General features: G+C 47.9%; 1 protein-coding gene across 4 annotated transcripts in view; it reads left to right on the top strand.

Annotated features, from left to right (window-relative positions):
• The window catches only part of Auts2 (activator of transcription and developmental regulator AUTS2), a 1,041,919-nt gene that overhangs the window by 987,906 nt on the left and 31,526 nt on the right, over nt 1–22,487 (top strand). For 2 of the 4 annotated variants that reach the window (XM_040731598.1, XM_040731596.1), the window contains exons 7-9: nt 16,585–17,062; nt 19,189–19,442; nt 21,610–21,830. In XM_040731598.1, the coding sequence (XP_040587532.1) occupies nt 16,585–17,062; nt 19,189–19,442; nt 21,610–21,830 (953 nt within the window). Of the gene's footprint in view, nt 1–16,584; nt 17,063–19,188; nt 19,443–21,609; nt 21,852–22,487 lie in introns of all 4 variants that reach the window. The other 2 variants (XM_040731595.1, XM_040731599.1) reach the window with 1 other exon arrangement.

Below are 22,487 nucleotides of genomic sequence, written 5' to 3'. Positions count from 1 at the left end.
TGAACGTCCTTCAGCTTACTGTCATTTGGTCACGATAGAGAATCCAATAGAAAATCTGAAAGCTCAGATGTAAGTAACCTCATCCTCCATTGTAGATACTGAGTCTTACTAAGGCATCTGGGAGTAGGAGAGAAGGTGTCTGGGGTATATTTTAACAGGAGTTAGCATCTGAAATGTTTGATGTGCAGGGTGTGAATTCAGAATTGTTTCCACTTTGGGGGATGTTTGTGACAGGTCCTCCCTATGTAGCCCAGGCTGGGCCAGAACTCAACTGTGTAGTGAAGGTGTCTTCACAGTTGCTGCAGTCCCCTTGCCTCTGCCTCCCAAATGAAGTGCCAGGATTTCAGGTGTGTCTCACCGAGCCCAGCCGGGTGGACATCTGGCAGGAGGGGCAGGGGTCCTCTTGTGTGTGGAGGCCAGAGGACAACCACAGCTGTTGTTTCTCAGGTGCCACTGTTTTTGTTTTCTTTCTTCGAGACAGGGTCTCTCATAGGCTTGGAACTTACCGAGTAAGCTAGCACCTTTCTGTGTCTCCAGTGCTGGGGTTATGCCACACCCACCTCCCCTCCCTCCCCCCCTTTAACATGGGTGCTGGGGATCGAACTCAGGTCCTCATATTTGCATGGCAAGCATCTTCTGGACTGAGCCATCTCCTGAGCCCTTGGCTCCTCCTCCACTCCCCCCGCCCCCCCCCGGACTTTTTAAACAAAGTATCAGAAAGCTAATAGAAAATATTTAACACCTGAAATGCCGTTGCTCAACACTTTTCAACCTTCAGAAGGTTTTACAAAGAGATAATCGATGTGTTCGTTTGAAATATGTGTTTGCTGGTAAAGGAATATTTTGATACACATACACACGAGAGAGAGAGAGAGAGAGAGACAGAGACAGACAGAGAGAGACAGAGACAGAGAGAGAGAGAGAGAGAGAGAGAGAGAGACAGAGAGAGAGAGAGAGAGAGAGAGAGAGAGAGAGAGAGAGAGAGAGAGAGAGAGAGAGAGAGAGAGAGAGAGAGAGAGAGCGCTGTTTGGTTAACTCATCCCCCATGTATGAATTGCTGAATTGCTGTGTGGGAATACACTGAACCACTGGTAAACATTCCATCTTGCCACATATAATTAGCTTTTGCGTATGCTGGTGGTTCCTGTCAGTGCAGTGTCTACCCCTGGCCTTCTTAAATTTCTGTGGCTTGCAATACTAGCGGTAGGAGGAATATAAACAGATACACACAAGAAGCCCAGGAACTCAACTGTAAGTGAAAATTCTACCACACAAATGAAACCTTGTAGAATTCCAAGCCTCTGATTTTTAGAGCAGAGAAGGAAAAAAAATTGTAAGCACCAAAGGCCCCAAGATCATTTAATTCCCCATTTTAGAGGATTTTTTTGTGCCAAACGCTTATTACAATTTTATATATTTTTATTTGCGTATATACATCCATTTGTGGCTGGCTATTTGCACGTGTGAGTGCAAGTACCAAGGAGACAAGAAGATGATGTCAGGGCCTCCAGAGCTGGTTGTGAGCAGCCACCTGATGCGGGAACTCTACAAGCATAGTTCATGCTCTTAACCACTTTTTAAAAAGTGCATGCGTGTATGTGTGCGTGCATGTGTGCGTGTCCCCATGCATACGCACAGGTACCTATGGCAGTCAGAGGACAATCTTGGGTATTTTCCTCATGCTCCATCCATCTCCTGTGGCCCAAGATACAACTTACACCCAGAGCCCCACAAACAGTCTAGGTAGCTGGTGAGGGAGTCCCAAGAATCCTGTTACTCCCTCCCCAGCACTAGGCTTACCGATGTGTGCAATTTCACACGAGTCCAGAGGATCAAACTCAGGTCCTCATGCTTATAAGGCAAGCACTCTACCCACCGAGCTCCAGATTAGAGAATTTTTAAAAATTAACTCTCTCACACCATTCCACCTTGCCCACATTAGTCCACCTGCTCCCTCTCCAACCTCTGGCTTCTTTTTCCTCGTTATTATTGTTGTATATACACACATGCACATATATTTCAATGATGTGTAGATTCGAGGTTAGGGAATGTTATTGTCAAGGCGGAGAGGTTTACATCCTCTGCAGCCGGGTGACCCTCACCTCGAATGGATCGTGTGTGTCCATTCTCTTGAGAGGTGAGTGCAGAGGATGACAAGGGGACCCTCTTCTTACACGCCACCTCACAGACAGTTCCCTCCCCTCCTCCTTCCTTTCCCATCGGGTACACCATGAAGTCAGGTTCCTAGGAAGGCTAGGTAAACATTTGTTTTCCATTGTCTGTGCCAAGTTCCTGTCACCACCCCCGCCCCCCCCTTTCAGTTAGCACTAATGAAGTCAGAGGGTTCTGGGAGGCCTAGTGATGACCCGCCCCCGCCCCGGTGGCTGACTCACAGCCTGTGCACACTCTAAAGGGAGAAAGGTTATTTCCACCCCAGCTCCGGGGAATACAGAAGTGCCTTTCTGACTCTGAACAGGTTAGACACTCCCCCTGGGGGCCAGCATGTGGGTCCTGCAGCAGTAATTGTGCCCAGGTGGGTATTTAAATTTCAAATTTCTTCTGTCCAAGCAAGCCAGCACTGTTCGTTACAGGGCTGTTTGTGCAATTTGAGTCCCAGAGATTAAAAAAAAAATTGTGTCAAGACTGGAGGAGTTGTTGGGACTTGGTGGCACACATACTTTTAATCCTAGCGCCCTGGAAGCTGAGGCAGGAGGGTTGTTGCAAGTGCCAGGCCAGCCACGGGTATGTAGGAAGCCTGGTGCTGTTGTTATAGCACAGCTAGTGGGGGGGGGCAGAGACAGGAGAATGCCATGGAATGCCGAAGGCCAGACAGCCTGGACCCCTTCCTCACTGAGGTGGAAGGCAGGGCTTCACAATGACTCAGTGGGTGTAGGCACTTGCTGCCAAGCCTGGTGACCTGAGTTTGGTACCTGGAACCCGCATGGAGGAAGGAGAGGACTGACCCCTGCAAGTTGTTTCCTGACCTCCACACCTGTCGTGGTAAGTAGTCAAAAGAAATTAAAAAATAAAAAGGACAAGGACTTTCCCTTTTAATCATGCACAACAGTTATCCCAAGACACGTTTGGTTTTGTAAGTCATGTTAGCATAGAAATCCCACTCCTTGCCTTCTGCTGGCTTAGGGAGCCTGGTATAGGAGGGGAAGGGAGAGATGGAGGCGGGCTCCAGGTAGCAAGGGGGCATCTGGGAGTGAATCTGTCATTCTGTATCCCACCACTTGAGGAAGGAGCACATTAATCTCTTCCACAGATGGGAGGGAGTCCCTACTACAACAAAGCAACAATGGAAGAAAAATCAGATCACTCAACATTGCACCAGAGGTTGTCAGGGAACATGAGAGTGGCTATGTCCACTTGCTTTCCTTTCCTTTGGAAAACTCACCCCGTGAAGATAGATAGGTACAATGGGAAAGAACCTGGCTAGGGAAGAACGTTCCAGAGCATTGCACTGTTCTTGATTTAACCTGTAAATTCACCGCATCTTTAAGGAGGGATTAGATAATGGTTCCTTCTGTGTTTGTTTGTTTGTTCACAGTATCTCGTATAATCCAGGTTGACCTTGAACTCACTAAATAACTGAGGATGACTTCGAACTTCTGATCCCCCTGCCTCCATCATCTGAGTGCTGGGATTACAGGCACAGACCAGTATCCACAGTATATGGTTTACTGAGGATGGAGTCCAGTGCTTGTGGTCTAGGCAAGCATTCTACCTACAGAGCTACAGCGACAGCCCTAGTTTGGGTTGTTGCTGTTGTTACTGTATTGGTCTCACGCTGTAACCTAGACCGGCCCAGAAATTGCTCTGTAGCCCAGGCTAGCCTAAAACTCACAGCCATCCTCCTGTGTCAGCCTCCAGAGTTCTGGTTTTAATGAGCATGGACCGGCATACCTTCAGGATGTTCTGTTTTTAAGATTTGTTTTTATTTTATGTGTATGAGTGTCTGCATGTATGTATGTGCACGGTTGATAGCCTGAGATGCCAGAATAAGGCACCAGTCCCCTTGGAACTGGAGTTCTACATACAGATGGTGGTGAGCTACCATGTGGACATGGTGCTGGGAACCAAACCTGGGTCCTTTGGGAGAGCTGTGGGTGCTCACAACTGCTGAGCCACCTCTCCAGCATCATGGATTCTTGTTTTAAGTGACAAATCACTGTCATTTTTGTTCTGTGACATCATCTAGGTAGAAAGCTAGTTGGGAAAAACCCGGCGTAGCTGTTGGAGCCTAGGTCTATCCCAACAATTGCAGGGTTCACCTGGGGTCCCTGGAGTGCCGTCTCTAATCATTCCACATATAACCAATTCACCCGGAGGAGAAATTTGCTTTATTTTATTCTATTATTTTTGCATGGCTGGAAATGGACCGCTGAGGTGTTCTGTATCTTTAACTGACCCCTCACCTTTCTCTGGAGCTCATTGCCTAACAGTGATTTAAAGAGTCTGTCTTCTTCCTGTCATTCTACCAGCCACTCTTTCTCCCAAGGAGTTTCCCTAAAAGGAAACCCTACACCCAGCCTGGGGCAGCATCAGTCACCAGGGAGGGAGGAACCACTTTCGGGGAAAGGGAGAAGCCAAACATGCTTGACCCTTGGTGACAAACGGCCTGGCCTTTCCACCCCACCTCTAAGGTGGGCTTGGGCTCCTAAGTGGATGTAGCTGCCAGCATTCCTGGAGCATGGGTTCCCTGTCCTGCCTCTGCGTTTGTACAGGCATGGTTCCCTCCTGGCTCTGACGACACCCCCACATCCCTTGGGAGTGGCTCCTCTCCTGTTCCTGCTTTCCAGGGAACAGCCCCTACCCAGGATCCCTGGAGGGAATGGGAGTGCTCATACTCTATCACAGCACTTACCATTAAATTATACTATTACGTTTATTTTAAACCTGCCTCCCACCCCCACCCCGTGTGTTGTGCATGAGTGTGTACGTGTAGGGACCAGAGGACAACTTCGATGACAACCTAGGAGCCTTCCACCTGTTCCGGCTGAAATTTGTATTAACTATTGTTTGTAAGTGGGTGGTAAAACAGGAGAGCTGCTTAGAGTTCTGAGCCAGTATAGGCTGCTTGAGACCCTGTCTCACCCAAATCCAGGCCCTCCGAAAGACGTAAAAGCAGTATTGCCTGGGAGGTGAATGGGACTAGAGGGGAGGTGTGTAAGCTTTTGAAGGACAGACGGACTGTGTGGGCAGTGGGGAGGGCTCTGCCTTGCCCTCCTTCTGTTTCTCATTACAGTGGGTGTGGTTGCCTCTTGTGGTTTGGTCTTTTGTCTCCCTGATGACTAATGATGTTGAACATCTTTCCGTTTGCTCCCGAGATGTTTATATATCCTCTTTGAAGAAATGCCTATTCAAATCCTTTGCCCACTTAACAAGTAGTTTCTGTTACGTTTATCCGTGTGTGCATGTGTGCATGCTTGGCCCGGGAGGTCAGAGGACAACTTGGTGGGAGTCTGTCCCCTCCTTCTTCCCTGTGAGTTCAGGGAATTGAACTCAGGTCACCAAACTTGGCATGGGAGCACCTTTAACCACTGAGCCGTGTGGTTATTTGTTGCTGTTGTGGACTTGGAGTAGTTCTTTATGTACTTTGAGTTACACACAGTTGTGAGTTAACCATGAGGGTGCTGGGAATTGAACCCTGGTCCCCTGGAAGAGCAGCCAGTGCTCTTAACCACTGAGCCATCTCTCCAGCCCTTATACATTGGATCCTAGACCATTATCATTCAGGATTTGCAAATATAGTCTCTTGTTCTGTGAAGTTTCCTTCCTTTTCTTTTTTTTTAATGGAGGAATCTTATTTTATAGCTCAGGCTGGGCTCCAACTTGTAGTCTTCCTGTCTCTACCTCCTAAGTGCTAGCTAGGTACCCACCACATACCAGGCAGCATGAACCATTTTTTAAATGCGTTCTTTGAAGTTTCATTCCTGTTCACATGTGTCTTGATTGCGTTAACCTCTGCTTCCTCCCTCTTGCTTCCCTGGGGTTCCTCCAAACAACATCTCTCTCCCAACTTCATGTGTTTTGTTTTGTCTAATTAATGATGTTCATGTATGGAGTCACATCAGGTCAGGGACAGCGCACCAGTAGCCACTGCCCAGTGGAAAGTGACTCTGCCTCCGTCCCGCAGCCATTACTTCTCAGTAGCTCTCAGCTAGACCTCCTTCCCCACTCCGTGCTGGAAGTTTTAAATGGCTTTGTGTGGGTCTCCTGCAGGTAACTGTGAGTTCATGTGTGCAACAGCCATGTCACGCCCGGTGTTTGGTATCTCATGTTCTTCTTTACATTCTATGATGTTCTAGACCTTGGAGGTGAGAAATGACATAGATGTTGTAGGGTGAGCCCACAAAACTATCCGCCCAAAAGGGCGGGGATATGAAGATTCGCACAGGTGGGCTATTTAAGGAAAAGAAAAGTATTCTCTCTCTTTCTTTGGAAGCCTGCCACGCTTCTGATCCCCCAGCTTGTATGTAAGTTCTTTCTCTGGTAAATAAATATATTATATTCCATATTGCATTGGCCTCCCATATCAAGATGTCCCATGTATGGCCGAGCACTCACAGTCACTTATTCCAAGAATGGAGTTAACTCCCTTTGGGTGTTTTGGTGGGAGAGGCCCCAGAGGTATCCAAAACAATGCAAGCTATTACGGTTGCTCCCCATGGGCTCCAGTTCTAGATGGTGAGACCCTGTCGCTGAAGCTATCTCACACCCTGGTCTCAGGACCTAGAGCTGCAATGCCAGGCAGGCACTAACTTTTAAAGCAAGTCAAAAAGGAGTCGAAGCAATGGTGGTGTGGAAGACTGTTGCACACTGTAATTTCTGAAGTGTCTTGTTTTTTATTGCTAGTTGTAAATGCAGTTGTCTGATTTCCAAACAACGCTTGAGGTGCACATGATGTGAGAGGTTGCCCTTCTGTCCATGGGGGAACTGTGGCGTGAGAGGGAGACTCACAGAAACACACATCTGATCCCTCCAATTTTGTGTCTTACTCACCTGCCATGGACCCATTAACTATAATCAGAATTAGAACTAATTAGAACTCCGCTTCGCCTCTTTGGTAGAAACACTTTATGCACCATTCAAGAATAATAAACATCCACACCCTAGGCTTTTTAATAGTCCGAGGCAGTGGAGGACTGTATGAAAAGCTTAGCCTCTTGAGTACTAGGCTCTGCAAGACAGGGAATCTGTCTGCAGAGATAACAGCTGCTCAGACGTGTCTTATCCTAGCTGGGATACAGTCCAGACTCTTAGAGACAGAGAGCAGGTAGTACTTAATAATCTTAATGATCACGCCTTGCAATTTGGGATGAATCTCAGTGGTAAACAGTCTGTGGGTGTAGTGCAGTGGCAGAACACCTGCCTAGAATCCCCCAGTGAGGGATTGAGGGTGTGGCTCAGTGGCAGAGCACTTGCCTAGAATCCCCAGTGAGGGACTTGGGTATGGCTCAGTGGTAGAGCACCTGCCTAGAATCCCCCAGTGAGGGGCTGGGGTGTGGCTCAGTGGTATAGCTCTTGCCTGGAATCCCTCAGTGAGTGGCTGAGGTGTGGCTCAGTGGTAGAGCACCTGCCTAGAATCCCCCAGTGAGGGGCTGGGGTGTGGCTCAGTGGTAGAGCACCTGCCTAGAATCCCCAGTGAGGGGCTGAGGTGTGGCTCAGTGGTAGAGCACCTGCCTAGAATCCCCCAGTGAGGGACTGTGGTGTGGTTCAGCAAGGACCAGACAGAATAGACGTAAAACAGCTATTCATGGCATATTGAGAGTCAAAAGCAGAGAGGGATGAATACATACCTCTTTTTCTCAGCCTCTTCTCTACCTCATCTAGTCCAGGACACAATCCAAGGGAGCTGTGACCACTCATATTCAGGGTAGGCATTACTACATCAGTTGACCCAGTTAAGAAAACCAGTCACAGGGGCCTAGAAAACATGGCTCAAGGTTTAAGAGTGATCGCTGCTCTGGTGGTGAACCCAAGTTCAGTTCCCAACACCTACACCGAGTGGCTCACGATTGCCTGTAACTCCGGTTCCAGGGAGTTCCCTTCACTTTCCTAGCCTCCATATGTACCTGGCATATGCCCACACACGCGCATATGGCGATATAAAAACAAAATTAAAAAATTTTTTCTTTTTGAAGAAAATCACTCACGGATGTGGCTCATAGGCCGGAGTCCCTCCTTGAGACTCTGCCCAGGTGAGTCGACATTGTGCAAAGCTGTGTAAAACTGTCACCAACGGCTAAGCTGTTTTTGCTGCTACTTAAAATTGTCATATGTAAATGAGTCAAACCTTAATTCTCTGGGGACTGGAGCCAGGTCAGGAGGGGTCTACCTTCTGGGGCTGTGTGATGCAAGAGAATCTTGAGCTGTGTCTGAGGCGGGTGGAGAAAGCCACCCTCTAGCATGCAGGAGGTCGTGAGTTCAGTTCCCAGCACCTACCCTCACACAGCTATACCTTCAGCACCCTCAAGGAACACGTGGGAGTCACCAGGAGGAAGAGAGATGTGTTCCAGAGCCCTGAAGCCTGAGACTTCACCTTGACACGGAGAGAAGTCCTTGCTGTTATTACTGAGGTGTTAATTAGCAGCGGAATACAGTATAGATTCATTATTAGGTTGTAGCCAGTTAGCAATAAACATTTTAATATGCAAATTAATTATATTAAAAATTCTGGCACTAGGGATTGACACAACCCTCTGTTGAAGGCTTTACACAGGTGCACACGCACACTTGCGTGTGTGCGTGCATGCGTGCATGTGTGTGTGTGTGTGTTGTAAATAACATCACCCACTCCTCATAAGGGCCCCAGTGACACACTGAAGTGTGATTCCATCAAAGTTCACCCTGGGGAACCACTGAGTTTACTGGGTTTACTCACAGCGCATGAGTGATCGGTCACTGGCAGGAGTGTGTGACACCAAAGCAGCCTCATTGGAAAGTTGACAGAGCAGGAGTGATAGATGACTTCCCCACAGCCACATAAGTGGAGCCCCTAAGTTAACATTTCCCAGCCTATGTACCCCCAGCACCTCAGAGTCCCTCAGGCCCCAGGTCAAGTGCAGTTAGGGCAGAAATAGCTGGGAGGAATGGGTCTAATGACCTTTTCCAGAGCCTCCTTTTAGGAGGGGATGACAACCTTCTACAGGCCAAATCCTGGTTGATGCTTGGGCAGGAGCTTCCCTGGGAGGACCAAGTTCTGTAACACATAAGCTTGTTACGTATTGTGGAAGGAGTGAGTGGGGAGCACTGGGTCACCTCGGTTCTGCACCCTAATAAGTCCATTACCATGTGGAGGAGATTAATGTCCAGATGCCTTTTATGAAACATGGAAGGCTTTCCCACACACTGACCCGTTCCTTAGAGTCTGTAACCTTAGACTGTTTCCATCATGAGTTTGCCTGATTTGTCGGCTCTTCTGCTACTTGTGCCTTCTGCACGTAGAGATGCAACACAAACCATGGGCTTAGAGGACTTGCTGTTTTGGGACAAGACATTGCATCACAGATTAAAAAGCAAAGCTTAAGAGCTGGGAGTGTAGCATAGCTGGTAGACAGCTTGCTAGCATGCTTGGAATCCTGGCTTGCATCCCAACACTGTGTGAACCAAGTGAGGTGGTGCACACCTGTAATCCCAGCCCCCAGGAAGTGGAGGCAGGGGGATCAGAAGTTCAGGACCATCCTTGGTTACACAGGAAGTGTGTTTTTGAGATCGGATCTCATCTGGTAGCCCTGGCTGGCCTAAAACTCGTGGAGATCTGCCTGCCTTTGCCTCCTGGGCGCTGGCATTAAAGGCGTATGCCGCTATGCCCAGCGACCTTATCTTTTCAAGCGTGTCTTTCCCTAATTGGGGCGCTCAATGATTGGTGAGACTGGGGGGCTAGAAACTCTACCTGTGTGTGTTGTCCCTGCATTAGTGTGGTCACAGACATCCCTCTTCCCAGTTACTTGTTTTTACATTTGTTTATTTTGGGGTGGAGAGTGAGCAAGCTTATTTGTGTGGATGTTAGGATACAGCTTACAAAGAAGTCTGTCTTCTCCTTCCACCATTGGATTTGAGGGATCAAACGCGGGTCTCCAGGCTTGACTGAAAGGGCCTTTACCCACAGAGCCGCCTGCATTCAGTGCCTTGATACTGCAGGTGACTCCAGTTCCAGGGGATCCAACACTGTCTTCTGGCCTCCAGGCTCCTACATATACTATCACCACTTCAAACACTTACAAATAAAGTTAAAAACCAAATTTGAGAAAGGACCATACTGTAGAAGTAGGCTTCCCTAGAAATGTCTCTCTGTAGACCAGGCTGGCCTTGAACTCATGGCGCTCCACCTGGGCTGTGAACAAAGGCATGAGCCACCACATCTGGCTGTAAGTCGATCTTCTGAACAGTAAGAATTGAAGCAGACAACACTGTTCTTCAAACATGTGCACATGCCCCCATACCTACCCATTCACATATACACATGTGCACCGCTCATACACACGTACACAGTAAGTAGCTACAAATAAATATGTAAAGCATACAGGCTAGAAATCCTGTGACCCTTCTGCATAACCATTTTCTCGTTTACTTTCCCTTCCATGTGTTTGTGTTCATGAAGGCTGTAGGCTGTGGCGGAGTCCACATACATGCACACCCAGGCAGACACCAGCAGGGCCCACCCCTTCCTGGTTATTAAAAATCTCCATGCTTTTGATTGCCCTACTTTTTTTTCTTGTAATACAAAAATAACCAAGCTATTAGAATCCTTTATGATTCAAAGCAGAACATTAGTTTTATTATATATGGAAAATGGCTCCTTAAACATCAAAATGACATCTAATTATTTCCCATTGGCTTGTATTATATGCTATTATTTTATTGCAGTATACTGTCCAATTACAGAAACGACTCCAAAGAGGCGTAATTTTTCTGGCTTAATGTGTAATTGTTTATTGAGTGTTTTTCTCATTATGGTGAATTTTTTTCCTTTTAGAATTGCACTTATAAAGAAACTTGCTTAGATTTTTGTAAATTGATTATTATGTAGTTAAAGAAATCAGGCATTCAGGCTATGGGTGACACTGTGCTCAGAACTGAAGGAAGTATAAGATTTAAAGAGACCCACCCTTCTGTCTCAAAAAACCTGAAGCTGAAGGGCTGGAGAGATAGCTCTGCCCTTAGGAGCACTTGCTGCTCTTGCAGAGGACCTGAGTTCAGTTCCCAACGTCCATGTCTGGCAGCTCTAAACCATCTGTATCTCCAGTTCCAAGGGATCCGATCTAATGCTCTCTCTTGGCCTCTGTAGGCGCCTACAAACACGTGCATATACTCATACACATAAATAAGTATCTTTAAAAAAGCTAAAGTTGTATTAAAACTCCAACAGTGATAAGTTGTATTTGTATCCAGATATACATTCATTTGTTTATATTTGGGGAAAAGATGTAGTACATCGTTTTATAAAATGATGTGTTCTGTATTAGTTTAAAATTGAGTGCCTAAGCCACACAAGCATTAAGTGTGGCATAGCAGGTCATTCGAGGGGCTGTTGACACTGGCTAGCTTTAAGTAAGCACTGCATAGACTAGGCATTGTGGTGCACACCTGTAATCTCCCAAGGAAGAGAGTGTTGGTAGTAGTAGATCTGAAGTTCAAGGTCTTTGTTGGCTGCATATGGAATTCAAGGCCAGCCTGGGGTACACGATACTCTGTCTCAAAACTAAAGAGGAAAAGAGAAACACTTGGCCCAGTGTCCCACGAGAATAATGGTCGGTTCCTACCAAGCTCCCACATGGTGCTCATGTGACCACATTGGGATGTTGAGGTTGTAAGGTACATTGGAAAATGACGGGATTCAAAACTTAACGGAGGGGGGAAAATTGAAATTCCACTTTTAATATTCTTTATTTATCTAAGCAATCAAAGCTTAGTTCCATTTCTCTCACCATTGGAGCAACATATGGATTCATCCTAGAAGTTTCTGTGGTGCTCATACGTAGACCACTCAGACACATCACAGTGGGTTAGCTGTAGTCAGCCCATGTGGGCCACAGCAGGTAATGTGAACAGAGCACTTTTACATCTGGCCCTCATGAGTATATACAGGATGCATCTGCCAAAATGGAGGACTTCTCTCCCGAGGAGAAGCCCCGTTCTCACCAGAAATCGCTGGGGACAGGACAGGTGTGTGACTCTGAGAGGATACTGTTTGCTTTTAGGGTGTTGTGGGTTGAAGCTCTGAAGGCAGAGCTTCTTCCTGTACCGTGCATGTGACAGCTCTGGGAACTTGATGAAAACTGGCTGTGAGCACTGGCTTAGTTGGTCACATGCTTGCTATGCAAGTAGGAAGGCCTGACTGAGTTCAGGGTCCTAGAAGGGACATGCAAAAAAAAAAAAAAAAAAAAAAAAGAGAGACTAAGTGTAGGGATACCCTTGCGGTCCCAGCACTGGGAGGGAGAAACAGGAAGGAGAACGGGTGAGAGCATGGTTGCTTTACGATGTAAGTCATTTCCTTTTCAAGAAGGGTTTCACGGGTGTTTTGGCAGTCTCTGAAGTCTGCACTGAGCCAGGTCTGCACTGCACACACTTAGGTGGCACATTCTCATGTGGTCACACCGTGCGGGGCAAATGATGGCATTCAAAACTTGCCTGCTCTTTTCCTGGCCCATCGGAACAGCTTGAGGACTGTATGTGAAGCTGAGAGTCTGGGCTTCTTAAACAGTATTGGAAGCAGCCAGCCCCAGCCTCAGCCCCAGCAAATGCCAGGCTATTTCTTTTATTCTAACTTTGATCTTCCATCAACTTGGTCCCTCATCACTATTTTTTTAACCTTTAAAAAATTACATTCTGTCTCTGTCTCTCTCTGTCTCTCTCTGTGTGTGTGTGTGTGTGTGTGTGTGTGTGTGTGTGTTTGCAAGTGCAAGCACCCATGTATAAGTCAGAGGGCAATTTGCTGGCGTTGATCTTCTTCCACCATATGGGTTTGGGGGATCAAACTCAGATGGTCAGGCCTAGCAGCAAGCGCCTTTTCCCACTGAGTATTCCGCAAGCCCTCATCACTCTTCTTTTCTGAAAGCAACAAAGGAAATGAAATGTTTAGCAATCAAGGTTGGCCATGAAAGGCTCTTTGTTCTGTGTCAAAACCTGATCATGCAGAGTATTAGTTACTGTTCTTGCCGACAGAAACAGCTTAAGGAAGGAAGACAGCCTGTCTTGATGGGGAAGGCATGATGCAGAAAGTGCAGAAGGTGTTGTGTCTCATGACATCCACGGTCGGGAACACAGAGAAATAAATGCTGATGTTCAGCGTGCTTTCTCTGTTTCATAAGTACAGGACCCCAGTCTATGGCTATATGGCTAGCCAGTGCTGCCTGCCTTGGGGGTGGGTCCTCCTACCTCAGTGTAACTTACATAGAAAGTGTGTCGTGGACACACTTAGAGATGTGTTTCTGTGGTGATTCTGCATGCTGTTGACAGTAAAGATTCACCATCACAGATGGCCACTGTCAAATAGGAGTCACATGTGCCTCTTGGCAGCAGATCATTGACTTTGTGCTATCAGGAGCACTGGGCATGAGCGAGAGCCCATGCTGGGATCAGGAGGGCAATGTGAAACAGGTGTGGTCATTCTTAGGTTATGGTCCCTTTCTGGGTCTTAGGCTATGGTCCCTATCAGATTAGCCCATCCTGGGTAATCTCAGTAAACCACAGAAGACACCCTTTATGTTGTATGTTTGTATATATGGGCATTCCCATGCATGCCACCACATATGTGTGGTGGTCAGAGGGCAGCTTGCAGGTGTTGCTTATCTCCTACCTCACGTACCCAGGGATCAAACTCAGACTAGGTGGCATGCACCTTTTATCCACTGCACCGTTCCCGTGGGTGGCCTACATTAAAAACAAAAATCCATCCCCCTAGGTGAGAATTCTAAAAGACATGGAGCAGTGAATTCTTTGAGGGTGGATGAGCTCATTTTAAAAAGTAATACCACCTGTCTTTGTTCTTTGCCTGGCGGCACATTTTCATGTTACAAACATTGAGAAGTTAAGAAAAAAAAGTCATAGACCCAGAGCCATGTTTTGCTACGTAGTTTTGTCAACCTGTGTGTACATGTATAGTTTTACACTGATAACTTTCAGCATTGACACCAAAGTGACAATATTTTTTTTTTACATTCCTGAATATAATTTTTTTCCGGGTGGCTTCTGTTTGTTTCCTTGCTTAATTCTGAAAGAGGATCTCACGTAGCCAAGGCTGGCCTCAGACTCCCTGCATAGCCAGGGCTGGCTCTGAATTCCTGATCCACTTGCTTCTGTCTCCTGTGTACTGGGATCACAGGCGTGTGCCACCACCCCTGGCTCTGCCACTTCCCTGCAGGTATTATAGACACAGTGAGCTCTTCCTGCATGGTGGGCATCGTGGAACGCACTCGCAGAACTTCCTGCGTTTTCAGGGGTGGGGGGCGCTCGCACTCACAGAACTTCCTGCTTGCAGGTGGTCACTGCCTTTGAGCAGTTAAGTCACTGGGCTTGAAGACGTGCTGCCATTCAAGCGGAGAACACCACACTCAACCTTACCAACCCAGTACCCATTCAAGTGCTGTGATAAAGATCTCGTAGGCAGACGCTGGTGGTGCACGTCTTTAATTCCAGCACTTGAGAGGCAGAAGCAGCTGGATCTCAAAGTTTGAGGCCAGCCTGGTCTACGGAGTGAAGTTCCAGGACAGCCAAGGCTACATAAAGAAACCCTGTCTCAAAAGTAAAGAAGAAATTAGAGAGGAATAGCTTTTTATAATGGCATAATAGACTTGGAAGCGTAGAAATGCCTGCTTACAGTGAAGGCGTTATGGTTAGATGTGGGCCAGCCGGATGGCTCAGTGGGTGTAGGTGCTAGCTAGTGAGGGTTGATGGCCTGGGTTTCACGGCCAAGATGCACATGGTAGAATCATGTGGGTCTCTGGAGAACCGAGGAGCAGAGGTTGTCCTCTGGCCTCCACATGCACGGTGGCATGCCCCCGACACTGAGTTAATGAAAGTTGTTACAAGGGGCTAGCTCATTATGTAGCTATGGACCATGACAGATGCAATCTTTTGTTGATTTTGTGGGTTGCTTTGTTTGGGCTATTAATATTTGTATTTAGTTTCTCTCTAGGTAGTACTCGCTGCCCTTAAACTTTCTTGAGAGGGAGGGGCAGGGTTTCTCTACACAGCCTCCACTGTTCTACAGTTCTTTGTGTAGACCAGGCTGGCCTCAAAATCACAGAGATCCGCCTGCCTCTGCCTCCCAAATACTGGGATTAAAGGCGTGCGCCACCACCTCCTGCGAGGTTCCAAACTCTAAACCACCATTCTGTGTTAGTTCCTTTTCATTGCTGTGACAAATTACCAAATTAAAGCACCTTAAGGAAGGAGGGCTTTATTTGGCTTACACTTCAGGGATACAGTCAGTCAAACTGGAAATAAAAGCACATTAATAAAAATAAAATCCATTTTTAAAAGAATCAATAATGACCCTCCAGTTATTGTCACAGCCAAATAGCATACTGTACATTCCTGAAAGTCTTCTTCTAGGAGGTGGCATCGTCTAATGAGAGCTGCTTCTTAGATATTTGACTCCTCTCTCCCTCCTCTCTTTTTATTTGTAGGTTTTGCATAATAAGCATTTCTAAAAAAGTTTAGGATACATTGCAAAAAATGTGTGGGCCCTATAATTTCCTCTAACAAGCATATTCCCAAGGATTACATGATATTTGTTATTGTAAAAAAGAATCCTTGTTTTTTATTTTTGTCTTTTGGATCTTTTGGTTTCTACTTGGGATTGACCCCTAGGGCCTTGTACATGCAAGGGAAGTGGTGTCATGCCCTTAGTGTGACTGGCCTATAGAACAGGCTCTAGGGTGGCGGTGACATAGGCACAACCGCAAGACTTACAGCTGTCGCATGTCTGGACAACTAGAGCAAGCCACTTCTTTCTCCTTCAACTTCACGTTTTGTCGTTTGGTTTCAGTGGTACTGGGGATGGAACTTCATGCACACGAGGCCGTACCCTTAGCCCTTCAATAGGGCATCCTTGGCAGGCACTCTATATTGAACTACACCCTGGCCCCTAGCCGGGGAAGGAAGGTGGCATTCTGGACAAGGGCTGTGCCCGAGTCACTTCCTTTGCCTTCATTGGAGACAATATTATCACCAATTTCCTCTCCAGGCACATATAAAAGTCCTTACTCACGTGGCATCTTTCTTTCTTTTATATTATTTATATGTGTTATTTATCTTTTTAGGGTGTTTTTTCATTTTTATGCATTTTTTTGGCACATCTGGGTACTTTCCCTGCATGTATATCTGTGCACAACATCTGTGCCTGCTGCCTTCAGAGGTCGGGAAAGGAGGATGGATCCCAGGGAACTGAAGTTACTGATGGTGTACATCCCTGAAGCTATGGGAATCAGGGTGCCGGCGGCAGATGCAGAGTCTTGTTGGGAATGTTCCATATCTTGTAAAGATTGCTTGTCCTTCTCTGTTCCTTGCTGTCTTTCACAGACCCCCTGTTTTGTTTTTGTTTTTTGTTTTCGTCTCTTCTCTCTCGTTCAGATCCAGAGTTAGGTGTTGGCCCGCTGCCTGAACATGACAACCAAGACTCGGGGCCAATTGTCCCCAAGATCTCAGGTCTAGAGAGAAGTCAGGAGAAGAGCCAGGACTGTTGCAAAGAGCCCATCTTTGAACCCGTGGTGCTCAAAGACCCTCATCCTCAGCTCCCCCAGCTACCATCCCAGCCCCAGGCCGAACTCCAGCTCCAAATTCCATCTCCAGACCCAGACTTGGTCCAGCGCACGGAGGCTCCGCCCCAGTTTCCTCCTCCAAGTACACAGCCAGCCCCAGGCCCCCCAGAAGCCCAGCTGCAGCCTGCCCCACAGCCTCCTCAGGTGCAGAGGCCACCCCGGCCGCTGTCCCCCGGTCATCTGCTCCAGCAGGCCCTCCCGCAGCCGGTGCAATCGCACCCCTCTTCTCAGAGCCTCTCCCAGCCACTGTCGGCCTACAACAGCAGTAGCCTGAGTCTCAACAGCCTGAGGTGAGTGATCCTAATCTTCCATGGGGAAGCAGTCACTAGCGTTGTGTGTTTGCAACGTGCCCTGGTTCTTAATCCGTGAGGCTGAAAGATGGGGAAAGGAACTTTTGGTGGAGTATGGGTCTCGTGGGTTGGGTGTTGAGGACATAGGTTTGGGGGGTGAGGGTGAAATAAAATTCCTTCAGGGACTTGAGGTGATACAGGAAGGAGAGAAAGGTGGCTTCAGAAAAAAAAAAAAGTTGGAGGGGTCAGGCGTGGCAACGCACGCCTTTAATCCCAGCACTCGGGAGGCAGAGGCACGGATCTGTGAGTTCGAGGCCGGGCTGAACTACAGAGCGAGTGCCAGGATGGCCAGGGCTACGCAGAGAAACCCTGTCTCGAAACAAGCAAGCGAACTAAAGTTAGAGGGTGTACCAGGGCACCCGCGCAGAGAGCAGGGGTTGGAGCAGGGCAAGCATGCTGAGGCACACCCGGAGATTTTTCCCGGCTTGAGTCTTGATGAGGCAGGCTCTGTGCCTCCCTGGGGCTGCATTTTAAGAAAGCTGTGCTGGTGTTTCCAGAGGCCTGGGACCCTAAGAGTCTGGGTTTCTTTTGTTAGAGGATCTTTCTCCCACTGCGCCGTGCCGCCCTGTGGGTCACCCAGCTCTGCTGAAAGAGGGTTCCTGCTGGAGAGCCAGGCTCCCTTTTGACTTCATCAGGCCTCCCAAAGGACAGCTGACAGAGCTGCACAAATGATACCTGCAAAGAAGAGGGGGGGGGTCAGCCTCCAGGGTACTAATTCTAGCTCTGCCACTGTCCCCAGGCTCCATCTGTGTTTCTGCCTTCCATTGGGAAGGCGGGTGGCTTTGATGGCTTAGGGACTCCTTTGTTTCCTGTACACCATCCCCCAGGTGTACAGGAAACATCTCATGGCCCTCTGAACCCAGAGTGGTGTGTTAGTTGCTTCCCTCGTTGCTCTGGCAAAATACTTGACAGAAGTGATTTAAAGAAGGAAGGGTTTCTTTCAGGTCACAATCTGAGGGTCCAGCCCATCATGGAGGGGAAGGCGTGGCGGCAGGAGTGTGAGGCAGCTGGTCGCAGGGCATCCACAGTCAGAAAGCAGAGAGAGATGGATGCTGGCGCTCAGCCCTGTTTCTCATTTGTTGTCAGTGTGGTGCTGCCCACATTCGGGGCATCTCATCTCAATCAGCCTGATGTGGATAAGCCCTCACCTGTGTGCCCAGACGTCTATATCACAGGAAATGAAGCCCTTCCTAGCCTGACCCCCCACTTGTGACGCCTTCACTCTCGGGGTGACAGTGGCAGAGGGGCAGAACTCAGAAAAACGTTTTATTCTATGTTCTTAACTCAGCTGCCGCCAGCGTGGCTCATGGAAGTAAGAAGGCTGGACTCCTGCTAGGGTGGAGGTGAAATTTTTGCAGCAGAAATAAGAGGGGGTCCTAACATTGAGGCAGGAGGAGCCACCTGAATAGGGTGTGGGGGTCCATCCAGAACGGTAGCTCCTGGCTTCTGTATAGAAAAGCCGGGTGGTGCACACCCGTCTGTGGTTCACAAGGCTGCTGGGTGCCAGGGAACATTGATAAAGAGGAAGGGGGTAAGGCAGGCACGTGGAATGGCTATAGGCAGGGAGATAGAATTTCTAAAATCTCGTTTGTGTATTTATTTGTCTGTGCACGATTGTACGTGGGCACATCCATGCCTGGTATGGTGGTCAGAGCGTATGTTGTAGAATTCGGTTCTCTGCTTTCATCATGTGGGCCAGATTGAACCCTGGTCATTGGACTGAGTTATCTCACCAGCCAAGGACTGACTCCCTCCCTCCCTCCCTCCTTCCCTCCCCCCTCCCTCAGGATATAGCTCTTTTGATACAATGCTTGCCTAGTGGGCATGGGATGTTGGCTTACATCCCCAGCACCGTATAAACTGGGCATGGTGGTGCATGGCTGTGATTCCAGAGCTGGGGAAATGGATGGGTGAGTCCAAGGTCACTCTCTGTTATATAGTGGGATGGAGATTAGCCTGGGCTACAGGAAATCTCTCTCAAGAAAAAGTCTTTTACTGTAAAAGACTAAACAAAAGTCAGACAACAAAAACTGAATGGCTGACTTTCCCCTTTCTTACCCTAACAGCAGCAGCAGAAGCAGCACTCCAGCCAAGACCCAACCGGCCCCCCCTCACATCTCCCACCACCCCTCTGCCTCTCCTTTCCCCCTCTCTCTGCCCAACCACAGCCCCCTGCACAGCTTCACACCCACCCTCCAGCCCCCTGCCCACTCACATCACCCCAATATGTTCGCCCCTCCCACCGCTCTGCCTCCTCCCCCGCCGCTGACATCTGGAAGTCTGCAGGTGCCCGGGCATCCCGCAGGGAGCACTTACTCAGGTAAGATGAGGCAGTCTCGTTGGTACACCCATACTCCCAGTGCCCCTCGAAGGCCACCTCATCACTGGACCATATTACTTCACCGTTTTCACCCCTCTTGGATGTGTTCTTTGAGTCTTCCAATCTTATGTGACTGAGATTCAGCAAAAGTAAATACCAACGCCTCCAAATTGCCCAACACAGCTGTGATGAACTTGATGCTGAACAAGAAATGAGGTGCCTAAGTCATACCTTTTTGTTATGACATCACCACTAAGTGCAAATTGGATGGCATGTGCTCAGTGGCACACAGTTAAACTGTGACATCAATTATGGACTAGTATGTTTCATCCCAGAATCTTTAGGTTATGAATTGGTGTAGGGGTTTATTTTGTCAAATAAGACCCCCTTCTATCTTGTATTGTGTCTGTTTTTATTATTTTAATATTTTAGTCATGCATATGTGGGGGGGTGTGTGTGTATGTGTGTGTGTGCATGTGTGTACATCACATCCACATGTATGCAGATAACCAAAAAGGCCAGAAGAGGGCATCCCCAGGAGCTGGAGTTACACAGGTGATTGTGAGCTATCTGACATGGCTGCTTAGAACTAAGGGCAGATCCTCTACAACAACAATATGAGCTCTTAACTGCTGAGTTGTCTCTCCAGGGGGGCCCTCTTTACGTTCTGTTGAGGTGACAATATACCCCAGAATTTTGAAGACAGACATGATTAGGCTAGGGGGAAGACTCAATATAGGATTTGCCTTGCAAAGCTGAGGTCTCCAGTTGAATCCCTAAAGCCCACATATAAAAGACAGGGATGGTGGTACACGCTTTCGATCCTAGCACTGGGGTCATAGAGACAGAGGAATCCTAGGGCTCATGGCCAGCTCGTCTAGTCATTTTGGGGAGGTACAGGCCAGGGAGAGCTTTGCCGCATAAAACCAAGGTGATGTCAGTGAGATGGCTAGTAAGTAAAGGCATTTGTCACGACAGCTGGCCACCTGACTTCCATCCCCAGGGCCCCATGGTGGAAAAAGGACAACTCCCCAAAATTTTCCTGTGGTGATGTACACACCCACACACAAATTAGTAAATAAAAAAAATCAACTATTAGAAGTAAGTGTCTGTTTAAAGAAAAATACGGAACCCAGCTGAGGAGTGACACCTGAGGTTGATAACACACATACAAGTGTGTTCTAGTGTGACACACACACACACACACACACACACACACACACACGAATTGACCTAGTAATAGATTTTATCATTCCTTTCTCCTGACTATACTAACCAAACCTGTACTCTGATCTAGTCTGGCCATGTTATGCCACTTCATAGAGTTTATACCAATCCTTGAAGAAAGCATGGGAACCGGGTAGTATTAACAAATACATAATGAATGACTGGTGTGTCTCACTGTACCACAGTAATTAAATATGCTGTGTGTGTGTGTGTGTGTGTGTCTGTGTCTGTGCACATGTGTTTATCTGAGTCTAGAAGCTAGAATGTCAACTGGAAATGGCATTCCTCAGGGCACAGTCACCCACCTTGTTTTTGTTGTTGTTTTAGCCACATACCACACGTTTGTTGTTACTGCTGTTGCTTTGAGACAATCTTTCATTAGTTTATAACTCACCAAGCAGCCTATGCTGGAAGTGACTGAGCTTGCTTTTGACTCCACCCCTGTGTGTCCCAAGTAAATCGTCCTTATCCCTGCATGCTCCATCCATTCACACTGGAGAACCACACAATCAGTGTTTTACACACACACACACACACTCATTGTGGCACTGCTAATGTAGCTCAGGTAGTAGAGTGCTTGCCCAACATGCAGAAATCCCTGGGTTCCATCCATACCTCTACTTAAAACCATGTATAGTGTTGCATGCCTGCCACCCCAGAGTTCAGGAGGCAGAGTCAGCAGGATCGGGAGTTCAAGGTCATTCTCTGCTGTATAGGGAGTTCAGAGTCAGTCTGGGTTACACGAGACTCCCTCGGTTTCAAACAAAATAAGAACCTCATAATGTGCTAAATAAGTTCATGATTCTGTGTCAGGTCGGATTCATCGCCGCCCTGTGATGCACTTACATGTCGTATGCACACTGGATGTGTCTGCAGCCAGGATGTCCTGTTCTGAAAGGAAAGGTGCCACCACCATAATCTCCATTTCCTTCTTTTCCAGAACAAGATATCTTGAGGCAGGAACTAAACACGCGTTTCCTGGCCTCTCAGAGCGCCGACCGAGGGGCGTCCCTGGGCCCACCGCCCTACCTGCGGACCGAGTTCCATCAGCACCAGCATCAGCACCAGCACACGCATCAGCACACGCACCAGCACACCTTCACGCCGTTCCCCCACGCCATCCCACCCACTGCCATCATGCCGACGCCAGCACCTCCCATGGTGCGTACCCCAGGCAGAAATGTGAGGATAAGTAGAGCATGCAGCTTGGCTCGGGGGTTGGCATGGGCACTGGGAGACACTGGAGAGGGGATGGTGGAGGGGACTCTGGTGGGAGAGGGCGTATCCCTTGGGTCCTGCCCATCTTTGCTGATGAACTCTGGCTCTAGAACATCAGAGTCGGGATATGTTTCTCGATGTCTGTCACTGGCACCGTGGGTAGATTTAATTCTGGGTGCCTTCAAGACACTCAGATGAAGGCTCGTTAACTTCTTAAAGGGGTTATTGTGTTTGCTTGTGCATGCTGGATGATTGGCCCCAGATCTAAAAGTCTTTAATAGCAATATAGAAATACTTAGGAAAGATCGGGGGTGAAGAGAAGAGAAGCAGGGGGCCTGTTGGGAAGATGCTCGCTCTGGATACTCCCTCTTCCTTGATCCTGTATTTCCCCTAATTCTGTTGTCCTAGAACTGCCATACTTCTCATGATTCTGTGATATGACACAGTGCCCTAAACTTAAGTTATGTCTGATAGCAAGCAGGCAGTGGGGGCAGATACGTCCCACAGAGATATAACTCAGCAGTGACATAGTTTTTACTCTGTCTTGTCTGGGGACTGGCACATGTGTGGAGAACTGGGGTATTTGTTTTGGAAACCAGG

The sequence above is a fragment of the Mesocricetus auratus genome, unplaced genomic scaffold (genome assembly GCF_017639785.1).
Source record: "Mesocricetus auratus isolate SY011 unplaced genomic scaffold, BCM_Maur_2.0 Super-Scaffold_100025, whole genome shotgun sequence".
Lineage (NCBI taxonomy): Eukaryota > Metazoa > Chordata > Mammalia > Rodentia > Cricetidae > Mesocricetus > Mesocricetus auratus.
Note: the sequence above shows the minus strand (reverse complement) of the source record. Positions and strands in the feature narration are given on the sequence as shown.